The sequence below is a fragment of the Acinonyx jubatus genome, chromosome E4 (genome assembly GCF_027475565.1).
Source record: "Acinonyx jubatus isolate Ajub_Pintada_27869175 chromosome E4, VMU_Ajub_asm_v1.0, whole genome shotgun sequence".
In the NCBI taxonomy this organism is placed as follows: Eukaryota; Metazoa; Chordata; class Mammalia; order Carnivora; family Felidae; genus Acinonyx; species Acinonyx jubatus.
In genome coordinates, this window is record NC_069395.1 from 21,033,282 (window position 1) to 21,050,777 (window position 17,496).

General features: G+C 38.7%; 2 protein-coding genes across 6 annotated transcripts in view; one reads left to right on the forward strand and one right to left on the reverse strand.

The window, feature by feature from the left end:
• The window catches only part of UCHL5 (ubiquitin C-terminal hydrolase L5), a 41,756-nt gene extending 41,297 nt beyond the window's left edge, over positions 1–459 (reverse strand). Inside the window, exon 1 of one of the 2 annotated variants that reach the window (XM_053209577.1) lies at positions 7–459. In XM_053209577.1, coding sequence (XP_053065552.1) covers positions 7–235 — 229 coding nt within the window. In that variant the 5' untranslated portion in view covers positions 236–459. The remainder of the gene's footprint in view (positions 1–6) is intronic. The other variant, XM_053209576.1, reaches the window with a different exon arrangement.
• RO60 (Ro60, Y RNA binding protein) overlaps positions 1–17,496 on the forward strand; it is a 25,942-nt gene continuing 8,446 nt past the window's right edge. Inside the window, exons 1-7 of one of the 4 annotated variants that reach the window (XM_027074947.2) lie at positions 1–141; positions 4,432–4,505; positions 9,811–10,410; positions 15,083–15,303; positions 15,801–15,947; positions 16,202–16,339; positions 17,108–17,224. In XM_027074947.2, coding sequence (XP_026930748.1) covers positions 4,499–4,505; positions 9,811–10,410; positions 15,083–15,303; positions 15,801–15,947; positions 16,202–16,339; positions 17,108–17,224 — 1,230 coding nt within the window. In that variant the 5' untranslated portion in view covers positions 1–141; positions 4,432–4,498. The other 3 variants (XM_053209575.1, XM_053209574.1, XM_027074948.2) reach the window with 3 other exon arrangements.

Below are 17,496 nucleotides of genomic sequence, written 5' to 3' on the forward strand. Positions count from 1 at the left end.
CCGAACCTGCAGGCCCCGGCGTTAGTGGAGTTGGAGCAGTTACCGCCCTAAGGGCTGCAGCAGCTTCTACCCGTTTTCCCGCGCCTCGCAGGGCTTCTCCCAGTGGCGCTGCGGGTTCGGAGGGTCGGCCGGCAAGCACAGGTGAGGAAACTGCGGGAGGCCGACTGGGGCCCTTTGTGCGGTCTGAGCGGCCCCGGGGACGCGCAAGGTTTAGCTCATCCTCCATGTCCCTCATCCCGCATCCCTGCGACCGAGGCCGGAGCAAACACTTCGCCAAACCATCGTTCTTCACCGCCCTGCCTCCGCGTCCTGCCCTTGCTGGGTAACGAAACCAGCATCGCTGTGGGCACAACCTCGCTTGGCCAGGCTGACACGCTCCCCAGGGTGGGCCCTTCCCGAATCCCGGACCGCTCTGGCTTGTGCTTTCATAGCTTCCCACAGGCCAGCGTCCGGAGGGCCCGCTTTACTCCTCCTCTTCCTCCTCCTCCTCCCGCGGCTTCTGCGCCGGGAGGCGTTGCCCCGGCTCTGGGGTTTGGAAGAGGGATTTTGGTGCAAAGACAGAAGGCGAATTTATCCTCGAGGGAATGACGAGAAGAGTGAGATCTGTTCTGTAATCCGTGGGGACGATAGACAAGTGTAAGGGGATGCGATGCCTAAAAGAAAATTAGGTTGAAAAAAACGTAATGTATTAATCGAACATTTGTAATGTTTCTAAGATTAAAGGAGTTAAACCAAAAATGCCTATTTTCGCTAAACCGTGAAAATGCCCTCGTTCAGCAGACCTCTGTTAAGATTATAAATCTTTAAGAGTATGTGTATTTATGCATCACTCCTTAAAGCTCTGAGTTCCAAGAAGGGCCTTTGGCTTCCAGAAAAAAATATTTTAGTAGACAAAACTGATTCCTTGCTTCATAAACAGGTGTCCTATGCATCGGAGTTAGCGAGCCTTGTGTTATGGACTAGGTGAAGCCACAAAATTAACATGACAAATATTACTGAGGGAAACAACAGAACAGTTTTTATATTGAAGCAAGCATGGTTATGGGGCGCCTGGGTGGCTCAGTCGGTAGAGCATCAGACTCTTGATCTCCTGGTTGCAAATTAGAGCCCCAAGTTGGGCATAGAGATTACTTTAAAAAAAAAAAAAAAGGCCTGGCTATATTGTGGAGTAGAAATCAAAATTTGTATAAAATGTTTGTTTGTTTGTTTTCATTTGAAACTTTTGAAGTTTGTCCCTAGGAGACAGGAAAAAGTTTGTGAGGCACAGGAGTCTAGCTGTATTTCCTTAATGAACCATACCTAGAATGAGTGTCATTGGAGTCCATAGCTGTTTGTGATAATGTGTGTTATTTTATAATCTATGATATTGCCATGAACTTGAAAGTGTTTTCTGTGCTGAATAAATACATCATAACTAACATTTATTTATGAACTTGGTGGCTGTGGTAGAAAGACCCCCCCCTAACTGAAAAATTAGCCCTTTACACAACCTAGAAGTAACCAGAAAGGGAGTTTAAATTTTTTTTCACTTATTTTCACATTTAATCCTAAATTTGCATAAAAAATCCAGATTGCTGGGTCTTTGAGGAAAATGAGAAGATTTGGTAATAAAAAATGCATACTACATGGCGACCACTTGGCTGAAGATGCACGCCTTCGGGATGGCATGCTGTCATGTTTGCAACAGGTCCTCACCACTTTTTGTTGCATCCCACATGACATGATCAACTCAGGTACACCAGCAGTCTGAATGATAGTTGTTTGACTTTGTGGCCCCAGTTTTTGCAGTATTGTTTCTTTTAAGTTGTCTGGCACTCTCTCATAGGTGTACATCAGCTTTGACCTCATTTAAAAATGGTTAAGTTGCAAAACTTGTTCGACCTCATGGGATGAAACATTTTCAAGTAATAAACGGTCAACAGAGTTTGCAAAGATATTCAGATGTGTACATTCAAGAAAAACAGGAATCCTCAAAAACACTGTATTATTAGTACAGTTAAAAGATAACAGTAAACGTTGTTCTAATGAATACAAAGCAGAAAGAACTGCTGTTACATACAACAGTGCCCAAGGCAATATGTATATTGTAATATACAATATACATTTTGTATATTAATTACTGGCATTCACTGATTTGGCAGTCAATATTAAGAAAGAAAGAAGTGGGCAATGTATAAAATGTCCACAACCAACTTCCAAATTGTGGCTATGCCTTTAAAAATACTGTGACCTGTTTAATTCTTCCCCAAATTTTAATTTACAGAAGTTTAAAATAACTTCAGCTATATTAGAGTCTTTAGAATGGTGTGCTTTAAGAGCTCTGGATAGGACAGGCCAACCCAAAGAATTAACTGTCTTTTTTTTTTTTTTTTAATTGTTAATCTGGATTTACAACACTTGATTATTCAGGAGTGGATTAATTGATGACCAGGCTCTGACCTCACTCACTGCCCAACTGCCTTCTAAATCACTGACAGTGGAGCTTAAGCTCCGAGAGGGGAGATGATTGGAGTTGGGGAGAGGAGAAATTAAGATACTGTATATATCTGTGTGTATCTCAAATTGCTTTCTAAAGACAAATATAGGAAATACCTATAAATAAATAGTTAAGTAGATAAATAGTTAAATAGATAGTTAGATAAATAGTTAAATAGATAGTTAAATATCATTTGAATGTCTATTTAAATAACTTCCCAAATATAGTCAATTTTTAGTTTTCGTTTAATGACAGATTTTGGAGATAGAATTGACGTGTCATGAAATTCACTATTTTAAGTATGCAATACAGTGAATTTTAGTATATTCACAGACTTGTGTTGACATAGGCAGACTGGGTCCATGGACCCAGAAGGAGTCCTGCAGGACCAGCCAAGAGGATCCTTGGCCTTAGGAAGGATAGACATCAAGTGAGAGCAGAGTTTATTGAAGATACAGAGAGGTGACAGATACAGAGTATCTGAGAGACTCAGAAAGGAGAGTAGAGTAGTCTCAGTTTTGTTTGGGCTCTGGTGCTTTTATTAAGGATTGTGGTCTGGTCCATATGTCTTCTCAGGCATCCAGAAACTGGTCAGAACGAGGAGTGCTCAGGTGTCCTCCATAAGTCACTTGTGCCCTGGAGCCAGGGATATGGCGGCAGTGTGCCTGGAGTCAGTGTCTGCAACCTTGCTCTTTCACTCTGATCTGTGCTGGAAGACTCCAAAGAAATCATTAGCTCCTTGACCCTTACAGAAAGGGAATACATTTTTTGTACTAGAAGTGTAAAGCGTGTGTAAGGTGGGGTGCAGGTCCTAGCAAGTGTAGAAGCAGGAAAAGGAGCAAAAACACAGTTCATGGAGTCGCTTTAGTTTCTGTATCTCAGTGTGAGCGTTCACCATTGTCTAATTTCAGAACATCTTCATCACCCCGTAAAGAAACCCCTCACCACTTTGGCAATTCTTCAAAAGGTTAAATATAGAGTTACCATATGATCCTTCGTTTTACAATGTATGTGGGTCTTAATTTCTCCAGCTCCTCACCAACACTTCTTATTATTGTCATTTTGATTGTAGCCATCCTAGTGAACGTGAAGTGGGATCTCATTTCAGTTTTGTTGTACATTTTCCTGATGAGTAATGATATTCAGCATCTTTTTATATATTTATTGGCCATTTGGACATCTTTGAAGAAGTGCCTGCTCAGATGCTTTGCCTGTTTTTTAATTGGGTTATTATCTTATTACTGAGTTATGAGTTTTTTATAAATTCTAGATACAAGTTCCTTATGGTATGATTTGCGTGTTATTTTCTCCCATTCTCTGGGATCTCTTTTCACTTTCTTGAGGAAACACAGATTTTAAATATTGGTGAAGTGCAGTTTATCTTTTTTTTTTCCTACTGTCCCTGTGCCTTTGGTGTCTGTTTTGACCCAGTTCTCTGACACAAACTCAGTGTTCTGCAGTTCAGTTCAGTTCAGTTCCAGAGTTAGCTTAAGATCCCACTGATGCGGTTTTAAGTGTTGGGGTTCGGAGCCAACAACCAAGAAAGAATTATTGAGATGTTTTCAGTGCAAAAAAGTGGTTTTATTAAAACACGGGGACTGGACCCATGGACAGAAAGAGCTGCACTGGGGTTGCGATGGGTGACTGATTATATATCTTCAGGGGAGGAGGGGTCTAGTCTCGAAGGTATTTTGGAAACAAGGTTTCCAGGACCTTGAGAGGCTAGCTGCTGTTAGGAAAAGGTCATTTATTACTGTTTAGTAAAAACTCAGTAATGAGACCCTTCAGATATCTATCAGGGGACCATAAGCTTGGAGTATGATTGCCAAGATATATCTTGGGGGGGGGGGGTGGCGGGTAGTAGAGGTAAAGGAAGTTTCCAAAGGAGTGTTTATATGTCAAGTAGACATACGATTCTGGGGGGTCAGGCTAATAAGATTGCCTTTTGCCCTTAGCAAAGTCAACATCGAGGCAGCTGAGCTCCCAGAGGAATGTCAATCTGCCTGTCTTGAGGACTTGTCAATGGCCTGTAAGTTATAAGGAAATTTAATCTTTTATTCTTCTGCCTTTGTTTCCTACATCACCACAAGTTAAAGGGCAAGATCCCCAACAAGACTACCCTTTCTTGAGACACCTGTTATAAGTAGGGTCTCTAGTCTACGCAACCAACTATAAATTCAGGGCTTCGCACAACCCCCTCAGGGTCAATAATTCACTAGAATGACTCACATAACTCTCTAAAAACGCTATCCTAATGATTACAGTTAAATGATATGCCTGAGGACCAGCCAAATGGAAGACACCTATAAGCCAAAGTCTGGAGGCAGGAGAGGGATACCCTCTGTGTGGAATCCTGGCTGGTCACACTCCCAGCACATCAGTTTGTTTACCAGTTAGGAAGCACCAGTGAACTTTGATATTCACAGTTTGTATATGGGATTTTATTACTAGGCATGATTGGTTATGATTGGTTGACTGTGTGGTTGAGCCCAATTTTGGGCCCTACAGCCCTCCTGGGAGTTTGATCTGGCCCAAAATTCCAACCCGCTAATCAAATGATTAGTCTTTTTGGTGACCAGCCCCCATCCTGAAGCCCAGAATGAATCACCACATTAGCATAACAAAAAGACTTATCAATCTGGAAATTCCTAGCATTTTTGAAGCTCTGCCAAGAAAAAAACTAGATATTGTTTATTATACCGCTGTCTTACCACCTAGACAATTTTAAAGTTAATTTATATATCAGCAGTCAGGTACCAGGAGAGTAGCTTAGAAGTAGTGCCATTCTGCTTTTCATATTTAACTTTAAATTTTTGAGTCTGATAAATTTACACAAGCAAGTAGAGAGGGGCCATTCATGCAATCTGTCCTACTGTTTTATGTTTCATCCTGGAAAGAATAGTCATAGAACCATGTGAAAAGCTGGCCATTTTTTCCTGTAAAAATGTTGAAAGGGTATGTCTTCATGGTTGTCATTAATATATGCAAGGATAAGATTCCATTGACACAGCTATGAATAAGTAACTACATTTCTTATGGTAGAGATTACAAGGATTACATTTAGGGATTTTTCTTAGGCATCTTCCCTAGATTTAAAAGTTCATTTTGCTGCTTGCTCAACAAGATACTTATACCTGATACTAAATGCATTAGAAAAACTTTCAAAGAAATACTATTCTCAAAAGACAGTTTTACTTAGTATTCATTACTTCCTCTTCATAACTTCTCATGTATTATTTTTTATTGTATATCCATTTACTGCATATAGTACTTTTTTTCTAATTACAGAATTTATCTTAAAGGCTTGAATTATATTTTTAATTGCACATGTTGAGACTTATTTTTAAAAATGTTAGAGGGGGGCGCCTGGGTGGCGCAGTCGGTTAAGCGTCCGACTTCAGCCAGGTCACAATCTCGCAGTCCGTGAGTTCGAGCCCCGCGTCAGGCTCTGGGCTGATGGCTCAGAGCCTGGAGCCTGTTTCCGATTCTGTGTCTCCCTCTCTCTTTCTTCCCCTCCCCCGTTCATGCTCTATCTCTCTCTGTCCCCAAAAAAATAAACGTTGGGAAAAAAAAATTTTTTTTAAATGTTAGAGGAAAGAAAAGGCAATCATACATAATTCTTAGATGGTTCAGAAAATTACTTTAATATTCCTCTGTTATTCTTAAATATATATTACTAATTACTTAAGAGTGATATCCTAGGTTCAGAGAAGGGATACACAACTAAGACCCGGTCCCTGCTCTTAGTGGAACTAAAGATACCAGCCAGACATGCTGACAAAAAAATAATAAGGGAAAGAACTTTGAGATTTGAACTGGGCCCTTTAAATCACACTTCTTGGGCTTTGGTTCAGGAAAGCTGTTGTATTAGCATAATTTGATACTGAATATCATTTCTATATTATTCAGCTAATAAGCAGCAATAGCCAGGTGAAAGTACTACCCAAGGGTATTTTTGTAAAAGCTAAAGATGGGGCTAGCAATATCAAATGCAGTGCAAAGGTCAAAATAATATAGAAAATTTTCTACTGGAATTAGCAGTTAAGGTGTCAGTCTTTGAGAAGCCTCTTATCCTTCTCAAAAGTTTTTTGGATTAAAAGGCAGCTAAACAGCCATGTTAAAGAGGGGGTAAGAATAAATAGCAGAAGCATCATTACTGCAGCAGCAGTTTCAGCCTATGCTGCACTCAGTAAATCAGTCCCTAATGACTAATATAATATGATCATTACACGGTGACACCATCTGAGGCCTAGGCCTCATAATGACACTGATTATTTCCAACACAATTCAAATTACTGTCCCCTGCCCCCAGTCACCTTCAAAATGTGAGGCTCTCCATTCTCCCATGCATTTATCCCCATATCATGATGTGTTCCCCTCTCTGAGACCCAACCTCATGGCTCCCTTACCTGCCAGACTTCCCTCAATCTCCTTATTCCTCTCTTTTCTCAAATCTGTCTACACCCTTAGTGAAAGAGATGTCTCTCTTGCTGTCAGTAGGCCAGTCTCAACCTGGATGCTCTAAAGCTTATTCTGTTTGACTTCTTTTAGTGATCTCATCCCCTTGGTTACATCCTTTACTGTCTTCCGCTCCAAATTGAATCATTCCACTTCACCTCAATGTCTTCTCATCTCTCTTACCTTCCCTTTATGCTTCTGTAAAAGAGTAGTCCACTTGTGAAGCCTCCCTCATTGCATACTCCTAATCTCACTTACTTATTTTTAGAGAGGGCGTGTGAGTGGGGGGAAGGATAGAGAGAGAGAATCTTGAGCAGGCTCCCTACCCAGCGCAGAGCCCAGCATTGGGCTCATTGCTGGGCTTGATCTCACAGCTGTGAGATCATGACCTGAGCCAAAAGCAAGACTCCGATGCTTAACCTACTGAGCGACCCTTGCGCCCCTCCTAATCTCACTTTGTTCAGGCTCCTTCTTGCAGGATTCTACAACAATTGCCCTTCTTCACTCACTCCTGTTTGCTAAATCCAGTAGTCATTTTCCAGACTTTACTTCATCTCTGAGCATTTGACATTACAGCTATGGACTCCTTGAAATTCTCTTCCCTGTGGTCCATGATACCACTGCCCCTGGTTCACTTTAAGTCTGTGTACCCCACCTTCTCTTTCTCCTTTAAAGGGCCCTTTTCTCACTAGCTCTTAATTGTTAATATTCACGAGGATTCCATCTTAAGCCTTCCCTACAATATATAAACGTGCTTAAGCTTGTATCATCTTTATGAAGATGTGCAAGAAATACAGAATTTCTTTTATCTTGTGTTGCCCTTTAAGCTACTACTACCTTATCAGTTAACGTTACGTTACAGCTGTGTCAATATACTTAGTTCTTTTTCTAAAATCTAAAGACAGCAAGATTTCAGAAATCCCTTTCTGGAATACATTCCCCCAAACTTTATATACCAGTTTTTCAGTTTGCCTATTCTGCACAAGTCTTCCTGTATTATTGAGACAACATTATTTTATTCTCTGCTGACTCTCAGTACACTTCTATTAGAGCACTTAATTACAGTTTGCTTTGTATTATATGTATATTTCTACCTCACTGACTAGAATGTGGGGTTTTTTTGAGGGCAGGGAAAAACATTTAAAAAAAATCTTTTTAGGGACACCTGGATGGCTTAGTCAGTTAGGTGTTTGACTCTTTTTTTTTTCTTATGTTTATTATTTTGAGAGAGATAGTGGTGGGGGGGGTGGTGCGAGGGGGCAGGCAGAAAGAAAGGGAGACAAAGAATCCCAAGCAGGCTCTGTGGTATCCGACGTCTGATATTGGCTCAGGTCCTGATCTCAGGGTCGTGAGATTGAGCACTTCTTCAGGCTCTGCACTGAGCATGGAACCTGCTTGGGATTCTGTCTCTCCCTCCTCCACCCCCTTTCTCTGTCCCTCCCCCACATGCACATGTGCACACACACACACACACACTCTTTTTCTTAAACACTTAAAAAAAATCCTTTTAGTGTAACAGGGCTCTCTTCCATGTCTTACATCTAATATGCAATAAATGCTGGTTGAGCTTTATTTTCTGGTCGTGTTGTTTTGTTTGTCATGGGGAGAAACCTAGTGCACTATAGTGGTATAGACAGGAGACTTGGGACATCTAGATAGGCAGCTGTACTATAGTTAGAGTAGCAGTGGACTGATAAAGTAGTGGACATTGTGGTTGTTCCATTAGGAGGATAAAAAACGATATTGTTGCCATACAGCTAGTAGCTTTAGAGATAATGGAAGGAAGAAAGTACAGGTAGTTGATCACATAAATTACACATGAGCACAGTTAATAGGATGTTAATCAGTATGTTCTCAACTACAGGTAACAGAAAACTTACAAACGGCTTAGCTATACAAAATTTCCAAGTAAAGATGCAAGGATACAGAATTTCTAAGTAAGGCATTTCCAGGTTGCTCGATGATACCATGGACCCAGATTCCTTCTAATATTTTTTCTGTGCTACCATCCTTATAAATGAGTGTGTCTTCCTAAACTGGCTCCCCTGTGGCTCAAGATAGTTGCCACACTCCAAGCATCACTTTAAATGAATGTCTCAGGGTAGAAAGGGAGCGTTCTTAGTAAGAGCCCAAGCCCACTTTTAAGAGTGAAGAAAACCTCAGAAGTATTCTCTGCAGACTTACTGCACACTGGCCAGTTAGATGCCCATCCCCTATACTTGTCACATGGCAAAAGAAATGCGAGCATTACCTGAGTGAGAATTTGTGATCAGTACAAATGTGTGGGCCTCACCCCAGACATAAACTAAATTAAGAAAGAAACTTTGGGGGTGGTGGGTGGAACACACAATTCTGCATGTTAAGTAGCAATTCAGTTACTTTGGATGCACACAGAGTTTGAGAACCACTGGCTTAGAGTAAATCAAGATTCATCCCATCGGTCTGGAAAAAGGTCTAGCCTCCCCTAAAGGACATTACTGCCAGAAAGAGAGGGGAGGGAAGGAACGGATGTTGGATATGCAACCAAAACTGTGTATGCAGTTATTCAGGGAGTAAGACCTTTCTTAGCCTCAGCTACCACAGCTGCTCTCCCTACCCCTTTTTATTTTCTCTCTGGGCCTTCAGACTGCATGCTAAATTGCCTGCTTAGTCTCTGACGCAACAAACTTATACCTCCAAAATATAACCTCTTTGTTGTTTCTGGTTATCGTACTACCACTTAATGAGCCTAAAAAATGCTTTTAAGTTAATAGACTTTGTAACAGATTTCAAAAAATATACATTAATAAATGTTTTCAAAAATAAATAAAAATAAATGTATTCTTTCTTACAATTTTGTTTCTTTCTAACTATAATAACATTTTGCTTTTTGATAGGTTTCTTAAAAGACAGAAGAATGGAGGAATCAGTGAACCAAATGCAACCACTGAATGAGAAGCAGATAACCAATTCCGAAGATGGATATGTATGGCAAGTCACTGATATGAATCGACTACACCGGTTCTTATGTTTTGGTTCTGAAGGTGGGACTTATTATATCAAAGAACAAAAGTTGGGCCTTGAAAATGCTGAAGCTTTAATTAGATTGATTGAAGACGGCAGAGGATGTGAAGTGATACAGGAAATAAAGTCATTTAGTCAAGAAGGCAGAACGGCAAAGCAAGAGCCTATGCTCTTCGCACTTGCCATTTGTTCCCAGTGTTCCGACATAAGCACAAAACAAGCGGCATTCAAAGCTGTTTCTGAAGTTTGTCGCATTCCTACACATCTGTTTACTTTTATCCAGTTTAAGAAAGATCTAAAGGAAAGCATGAAATGTGGCATGTGGGGTCGTGCCCTCCGGAAGGCTATAGCAGACTGGTACAATGAAAAGGGGGGCATGGCCCTTGCTCTGGCAGTTACAAAGTATAAACAAAGAAATGGCTGGTCTCACAAAGATCTATTAAGATTGTCACATCTTAAACCTTCCAATGAAGGTAAGCATAACAGCCTTTGGGTTGGGGGAAGTTGTAAATACCGATAAATAGAAATATTTTATTTGAAACAGGCTTTCATTCTCAAAACACGTTGGTTGACTAATTCAAATGTTTAATACTACCTTGGAATTAAACCCTACCACAGGCAATCCGGACATTACTAATCAAGAATCAAATGACAGATTTACAGATTAATTTAATATTCTAGATCTCACAGTGTCACTGTGCTAGCTAGAATGCTTACCCAAGTGATTACGGACTATGACAGCAGCATGGACGTGATGAAAGCCGTAGGAAGCAAAGCGGCTCCTAGCCAGTAGACAGCAGATAGCCAGGCTGTACTCTTCCAGCCCCTTGAGATTTTTCTTTCCCTCCCTGTCTTCCTAGGACATATGTTCCATGGAACCTAAAGGCTGCCTGAAATAGTGCTGAACTTAACAATTCAGGATGTTAATTGTCTCCAAGCAGTCAGCCAGGGGACATGGTAACTTGGGGCAGTTTTCTATGTCTGTGGGAAGAGACTTTTGAGAAGTTAGTTGGATGTACACTAATTACTTAGTCCTTCTTAGAAGGGAAATAAAAACTTTTGGGCAAGAAGAATGTAAAGTATAAGCATCCACAAAAATCAACATGTCCAAAATTTGCTTTTTTTAATACCAGAAATAAAACTTGAAAAGACAGCTCCTCATGAATTCCTAATTTATCATTTTTTATTATGAGTGGACTTTTTAAAATGAAATTTAAGCAGTAAATTGTTGCGAATATTTACATATACAAACACCTGGATGTTTTGTTTTTTTTATTAGAAATTACATGCTTGTTTTAAATAGCTGGATAATACATAAAAATATAATACAGAAAGTAGAATCCTGCCTCTCAAAAGAAATTACTATATACATTGTATATTACTCCAGATTTTTCCTAAAATACGTTGTTTTATTTAAAATTTTTTTATAGACCTCCTTTGGGTTTTTTTGTTTGTTTTGTTTTTAATGTTTATTTATTTTGAGGTGGAGGGGAGGGCCATAGAGAGAGGGAGACAGAATCCCAAGCAGGCTCTGCACTGTTTGCACAGAGCCCAGTGTGGGCCTTGAACCCGCAAACTGTGAGATCATGACCTCAGCCGAAATCAAGAGTCAGACACTTAACCGACTGAGCCACCCAGGTGCCCCTAGACCTTGTTTCCGTTAAAAGCAGATTGGTATTTCTTCAAGTCAGTGGAAATAGTTGCAAATATACCATTGAATGAATACACTATAATTTATTTAGTCTCATTGAAGACAGTTAAGTAGCTTCTGGGTTTTCATACTATTACAAAAATACAGAGAAAAAATGTGTATAACGTAAATATTTTTATAAAGACTAAACCCACAAAGAGTATATAGAAGTGGCCAGTTTCCTGACATTTGAACAGTGACTATTACCAGTGGTTTTTAATCTTTGCCAATAGGATAGGTGAAAAATTATACCTTACTTGAATTTGTGTTTGTGGGCAAAAGTTTATCTTTCCATGTGCTGCTGCTGATTTGTAATTTGTTGCGGAGCATATTGTATCTTTGCCCTTTTATCCATTGAGTTGCTGTTCTTAATGTTGATAGTCACTATTCATTCAACAAATGTTTGTTGAGCACCTACTATGGATGGGCACTGTTCTAAGAACTTGGGACACTTAGGAATTAATAACATGTTATCATGCACTTTTCCCCCTTTTTTTCTTTGTCAATTTTTTTGATTGGGGTTTCTGGCACACTAAAGTTTGGAATTTTAATGTAATGACACTTACGTGTTTTTATTCATAGATTTTTGTTTTGTGTTAGATTTAAAGCAGCCTTTTCCAACATAAAGTCATAAAAATATTTACCTGTGTTTTTTTCCTTAAAATATTCATGCTTTAATTTTTTACTTTTAAATTTTTGATTCAGTATGAGAAGAATGTAGGGATCCAGCTTTATTTGTCTGTTGAGACACGAGATGGTGGTGTGGACCTAAGTGCTAGTTCTAATTGGAAAAATTGGTTTCTGAATTTGTGCAAATGGTTATACTGGGTTTTGAATTCTTGGTTGATAAAATGGAGAATTAGTAAATGTTTCCTAAACTTGTTCCCACAGACAGTATTCTTTAATTCTAAATTTTTTGAGGGCAGAACTCATACTTAAAATCTGGCGGTCATAACAGTATGTTCAGGCATAAGAGATCCCTAGGCTTCTCAGAGTGAAAAGAATTTAGAATCAAACTCTAAGCCACCAAGTAAGTAATATTTTATTAAAAAAAAAAAAGTTTTAGTTTATTCATTTTGAGAGAGAGTGAGCAGGGGAGGGGCAAAGAGAGAGGGTGAGAGAGAATCCCAAGCCAGCTGCACACTATCAGCACAGAGCCTGACATGGATGGGCTTGAACTCCGGAAATACAAGATCGTGACCCGACCCAAAACCAAGAGTCGGACACTTAACCAACTGAGCCACCCAGGCGCCCCCCAAATAAGTAAAATTTTAATATTTTGACCGAAATGTGTATTTAAAACAGATAAAACAGGTCAAAATATGATTTAATTAATCAGGTATTTATTGTGTACTTAACTGTGTGGCCACCATAGAATTTGGGTATGATAAAAATAAGAAGACTGCCTTTAAGAAAGTTTTATTTTAGTTGGAAAGACAAAATAGAAGACATGCTTACATATGAAACATTTAGTAATTTAAGGCAATATAAGATTTTGTACTAAAATCTGGAAGGTAACAAGTCACAGTACTTTACAAGTTTCTACATACTAATGTTGACTTTTGATCAAATTATTTAAATTAGAGACTAGGGACAACACATAAGCTCCAACTGCCTTAGAGATGGATTTTACTTGGCCTGCACAATATTTTAGAAAAAAAAATGAGGGACGCCTGGGTGGCGCAGTCGGTTAAGCCTCCGACTTCAGCCAGGTCACGATCTCGCGGTCCGTGAGTTCAAGCCCCGCGTCAGGCTCTGGGCTGATGGCTCAGAGCCTGGAGCCTGTTTCCGATTCTGTGTCTCCCTCTCTCTCTGCCCCTCCCCCGTTCATGCTCTGTCTCTCTCTGTCCCAAAAATAAATAAACGTTGAAAAAAAATGAATTCTTTGCTAATATCACTTTTAAAAAATCAGAAGATACATAAAAATACCTATCCTGGATACTTTTGAAAATACCCTTTTTGGCAGCACTAAGCCAAAACTTCACTAAAACATTTGTAGGGCATACTCACTAGTCCCACGGTCTTTTTTCTTTTTTTGAGTTTATGTATTAATTTTGAGAAAGAGAGCGAGAGCATGCGTGAGCAGGGGAGGGGTAGAGAGAGAGGGAGAGAGAGAGTCCCAAGCAGGCTCCGTGCTATCAGTCCATGTGGGACTTGAACTCACAAACCATGAGATCATGACCTGAGTGGAAACCAGCAGTTGGACGCTTAACTGACCGAGCCACCCAGACACCCCTCTAGTCCCATAGTCTTAACCACTCTTTATTATATAACCTGTTCCATTTGTTTATTTTACCAACATTTACCCCATAGACCTTTTTGAGTGTGATAACTCAAATCTCCCCTTCCACATTTTACAGAAGTAAAACCTAAGGCCTGGAATGATCACACAGCCATCTATTGGCAGAATGTAGGCTAGAACCCAAATTTCCTCAGCCCCGCAATCAAGAACTCTTTCAACTATTAAAAGAAATTATAGGGGCACCTGGGTGGCTCAGTCGGTTAAGCGTCCGACTTCAGCTCAGGTCACGATCTCGCGGTCTGTGAGTTCGAGCCCCGCGTCGGGCTCTGGGCTGATGGCTCAGATCCTGGAGCCTGCTTCCGATTCTGCGTCTCCCTCTCTCTCTGCCCCTCCCCCGTTCATGCTCTGTCTCTCTCTGTCTCAAAAATAAATAAACGTTAAAAAAAAAATTTATAAAAATCAGAAAATGGAAACAAAATAAAATTTGAAAAAAAAAAGAAATTATAGAAGATGGGGCGCCTGGGTGGCTCAGTCAGTTAAGCATCGGCTCAGGTCATGATCTCACAGCTCGTGGGTTCGAGCCCTGCGTCGGGCTCTGTGCTGACAGCTCAGAGCCTGGAGCCTGCTTCCAATTCTGTGTCTCCCTCTCTCTCTGCCTCTCCACAACTCACGCTGTCTCTCTCTCTCAAAAATAAACATTAAAAAAAATTTTTTTTAAGAATTTATAGAAGAAATGAACACATTGTTTTCCTTTTTTTAATTTGGACTGTAATACTTTATCTTTAAAAAATTACAAATTACCTACCTAACTGTCCACTTCCACTTACCTCTGCTATTTATAAATGCTTATTTATTTAGCAGCAGAAAGGGACAAGTGAAAGGAGATTAACTGAGACAGATCTGTACTTTTGTGAATTTTCTGAGATTGTGAACCTGAGATAGGTATTGTCTACCCAAGTTTCTAATGCTGGTGTCTCAAAAAGAAAAAAAAAGGTTATCATAAAATGACTAATGGTATAAGAGACTTTTCTCCAGAGCTTCTTTTAAAACAATTATGATGGATAAGCAAAATCATTTGACTCCATTGGTTTGAATGTGTTTGTTATATCACAGAAAGCAGCCTCACAGCTTAAAAGGTTAAGCTCCTCTGTGTCTAGTTATGTATATCCCATACCATATTCTCATGCTGTTTGACTTCTTTATTTTCTTAAAGGACTTGCTGTTGTAACCAAATATATTACAAAGGGCTGGAAAGAAGTCCATGAATTGTATAAAGAAAAAGCACTTTCTGTGGAGACTGAAAAATTATTAAAGTATCTGGAGGCTGTAGAGAAAGTGAAACGCACAAAAGATGAACTGGAAGTCATTCATCTAATAGAAGAACATCGATTAGTTAGGGAACATCTTCTAACAAATCATTTAAAGTCTAAAGAGGTAAGTGGCTTATAGTATGCATGTGATTAAGCATGAGTAATTTGATATGTATCAGGTATTAAAATTTATGCTATGTATAAAAGTAATTTATGACATGTGATTTATATGGATAACTATACATTCAGTTCTTTTTAACAAAAATCTAAAATATATCTTGAGATTAATATTTATTTAAAACACTTAATACAATGTCCAGATGGAGTTTGCATTCAGTTAAGTGTTATTTCTGCTTCAGAAAGGCTGGTTAATTTGCCTTGTTAATTAAAAAGAAATAAAATTCTTCTATGTGATTCCTTCGTAAAATACTTCACTTTCTTACTCTAGTGAAGAGCAAGTTAATTTGATAAGTCTTTGACCAATGCACACAAATTTTTATTTTAGAAATACTTTGAACCCCATAAGAAAACCTTAAAGAATATATTCTTAATATTATACAGTTAACATATTGATTCATTTCCTCTCAATTCCTTACATTTCAATCTATGTTACTGCAATAGGTATGGAAGGCTTTGTTACAAGAAATGCCTCTTACTGCATTACTAAGGAATCTAGGAAAGATGACTGCTAATTCAGTGCTTGAACCAGGAAATTCAGAAGTATCTTTAGTATGTGAAAAACTGTGTAATGAAAAGCTGTTGAAAAAGGTAAGTATTGCCTTTGTTAGCTACTACTAATTGAAAAAGTCAGCACCTAAGTTTTGGAACTGTAGTCAGTAGAGTTTTAGGTGTTCTGAGACTTATCATACCAAATTTCATTTTGACTTTGAAATCTAAGATTAATATGTCCTCATTTTTTCTTTATGAAACTTATTTATTAGCTACAATAACAAAACCTAAAGACATAATGAGTATTTTTCATTTGATTTTTGATTTTCTTTTTGTCTCTGTTTTGTTTCTAGGCTCGCATACATCCATTTCATGTTTTAATTGCATCAGAAACTTATAAAACAGGTCATGGGCTCAGAGGAAAACTGAAGTGGCTCCCTGATGAAGAAATTTTGAAAGCTCTGGATACTGCTTTTTATAAAACATTTAAGGTAATGGTTTGACTTTTCATTTCATAACAAATGACCCAATTCGGACTTCATATATTTTATAAAAGCACATTTTAAAGATGATACTTATAGTTTAACCATTTTTGATTAGATATTCATGTGTTTTTCCATAGTTCATGTAAATGTGGATATACAGTTAACATTGTAAGCTTAAGAATTTCTCCTCACCTTTGGATGATACCCAATTATCTTATCATTTTGATAAGTTTTGAAATACCAAATTTAAATTTTTTTATTCCTGTAAAGTCCTTTGACTTGGTCCTCTGTCATTCTGTTAATCAGTAGGGCATCTCTTCTGTCTTTATGGGAAGTGATTTTTTTTTTAGGACTGAAAATCCTACATTAAAGCCATAAGTTAAAATTTTTGGTTTTAAAATATTCTGGCCATTCAGCAAAATAGTAGCAACTAGGGGCATCTGGGTGGCTCAGTCGGTTAAGCATCTGACTCTTGATCTCAGCTCAGGTCATGATCTCACAGTTTGTGAGTTCGAGCCCCGCAATAGGCTCTGTGCTGACAGCTCAGAACCTGCAGCCTGCTCCGGATTCTGTCTCCCTCTTGCTCTCTCTCAAAAATAAATAAAGAAAAAAAAAAAAAGGCCAGACATTTTCAAATACTTGTCAATTGGTAAATCAAAAATAAGACCTGTTATCTTAGAAGTCTGAGTGAAAGATAAGTAAATGCGAGTTTTAGAAATTTAATTTTAATTTCTATGGTTGTTTTTCATGATTATTTGTTTTGGTTTTCTTTAGACAGTGGAGCCTACTGGAAAGCGTTTCTTGCTGGCTGTCGACGTCAGTGCATCGATGAACCAAAGAGTTTTGGGCAGTGTGCTCAACGCTAGCACAGTTGCAGCAGCAATGTGTATGGTGAGGACCCCTAAGGCCATTTCAGGATTTTTGCCACCCTAAAAAATGTTTAATGTGGGACAAAACTATGAAGGTAGATAATGATCAAGGATTATATTTTCATTTGTTTCTGTCATTTCATTTTATCTGGCACATTTTTATTTCAGTTAAATACTTCATATCTAAATATAATTAAAAATAAAGTTTTGAGTATACTGTATGCATATGGTAATGTAGGTATATTTATAAAGCTTTCAAAGATGAATTTTAAGAAATTCAAGATACTGTATTTG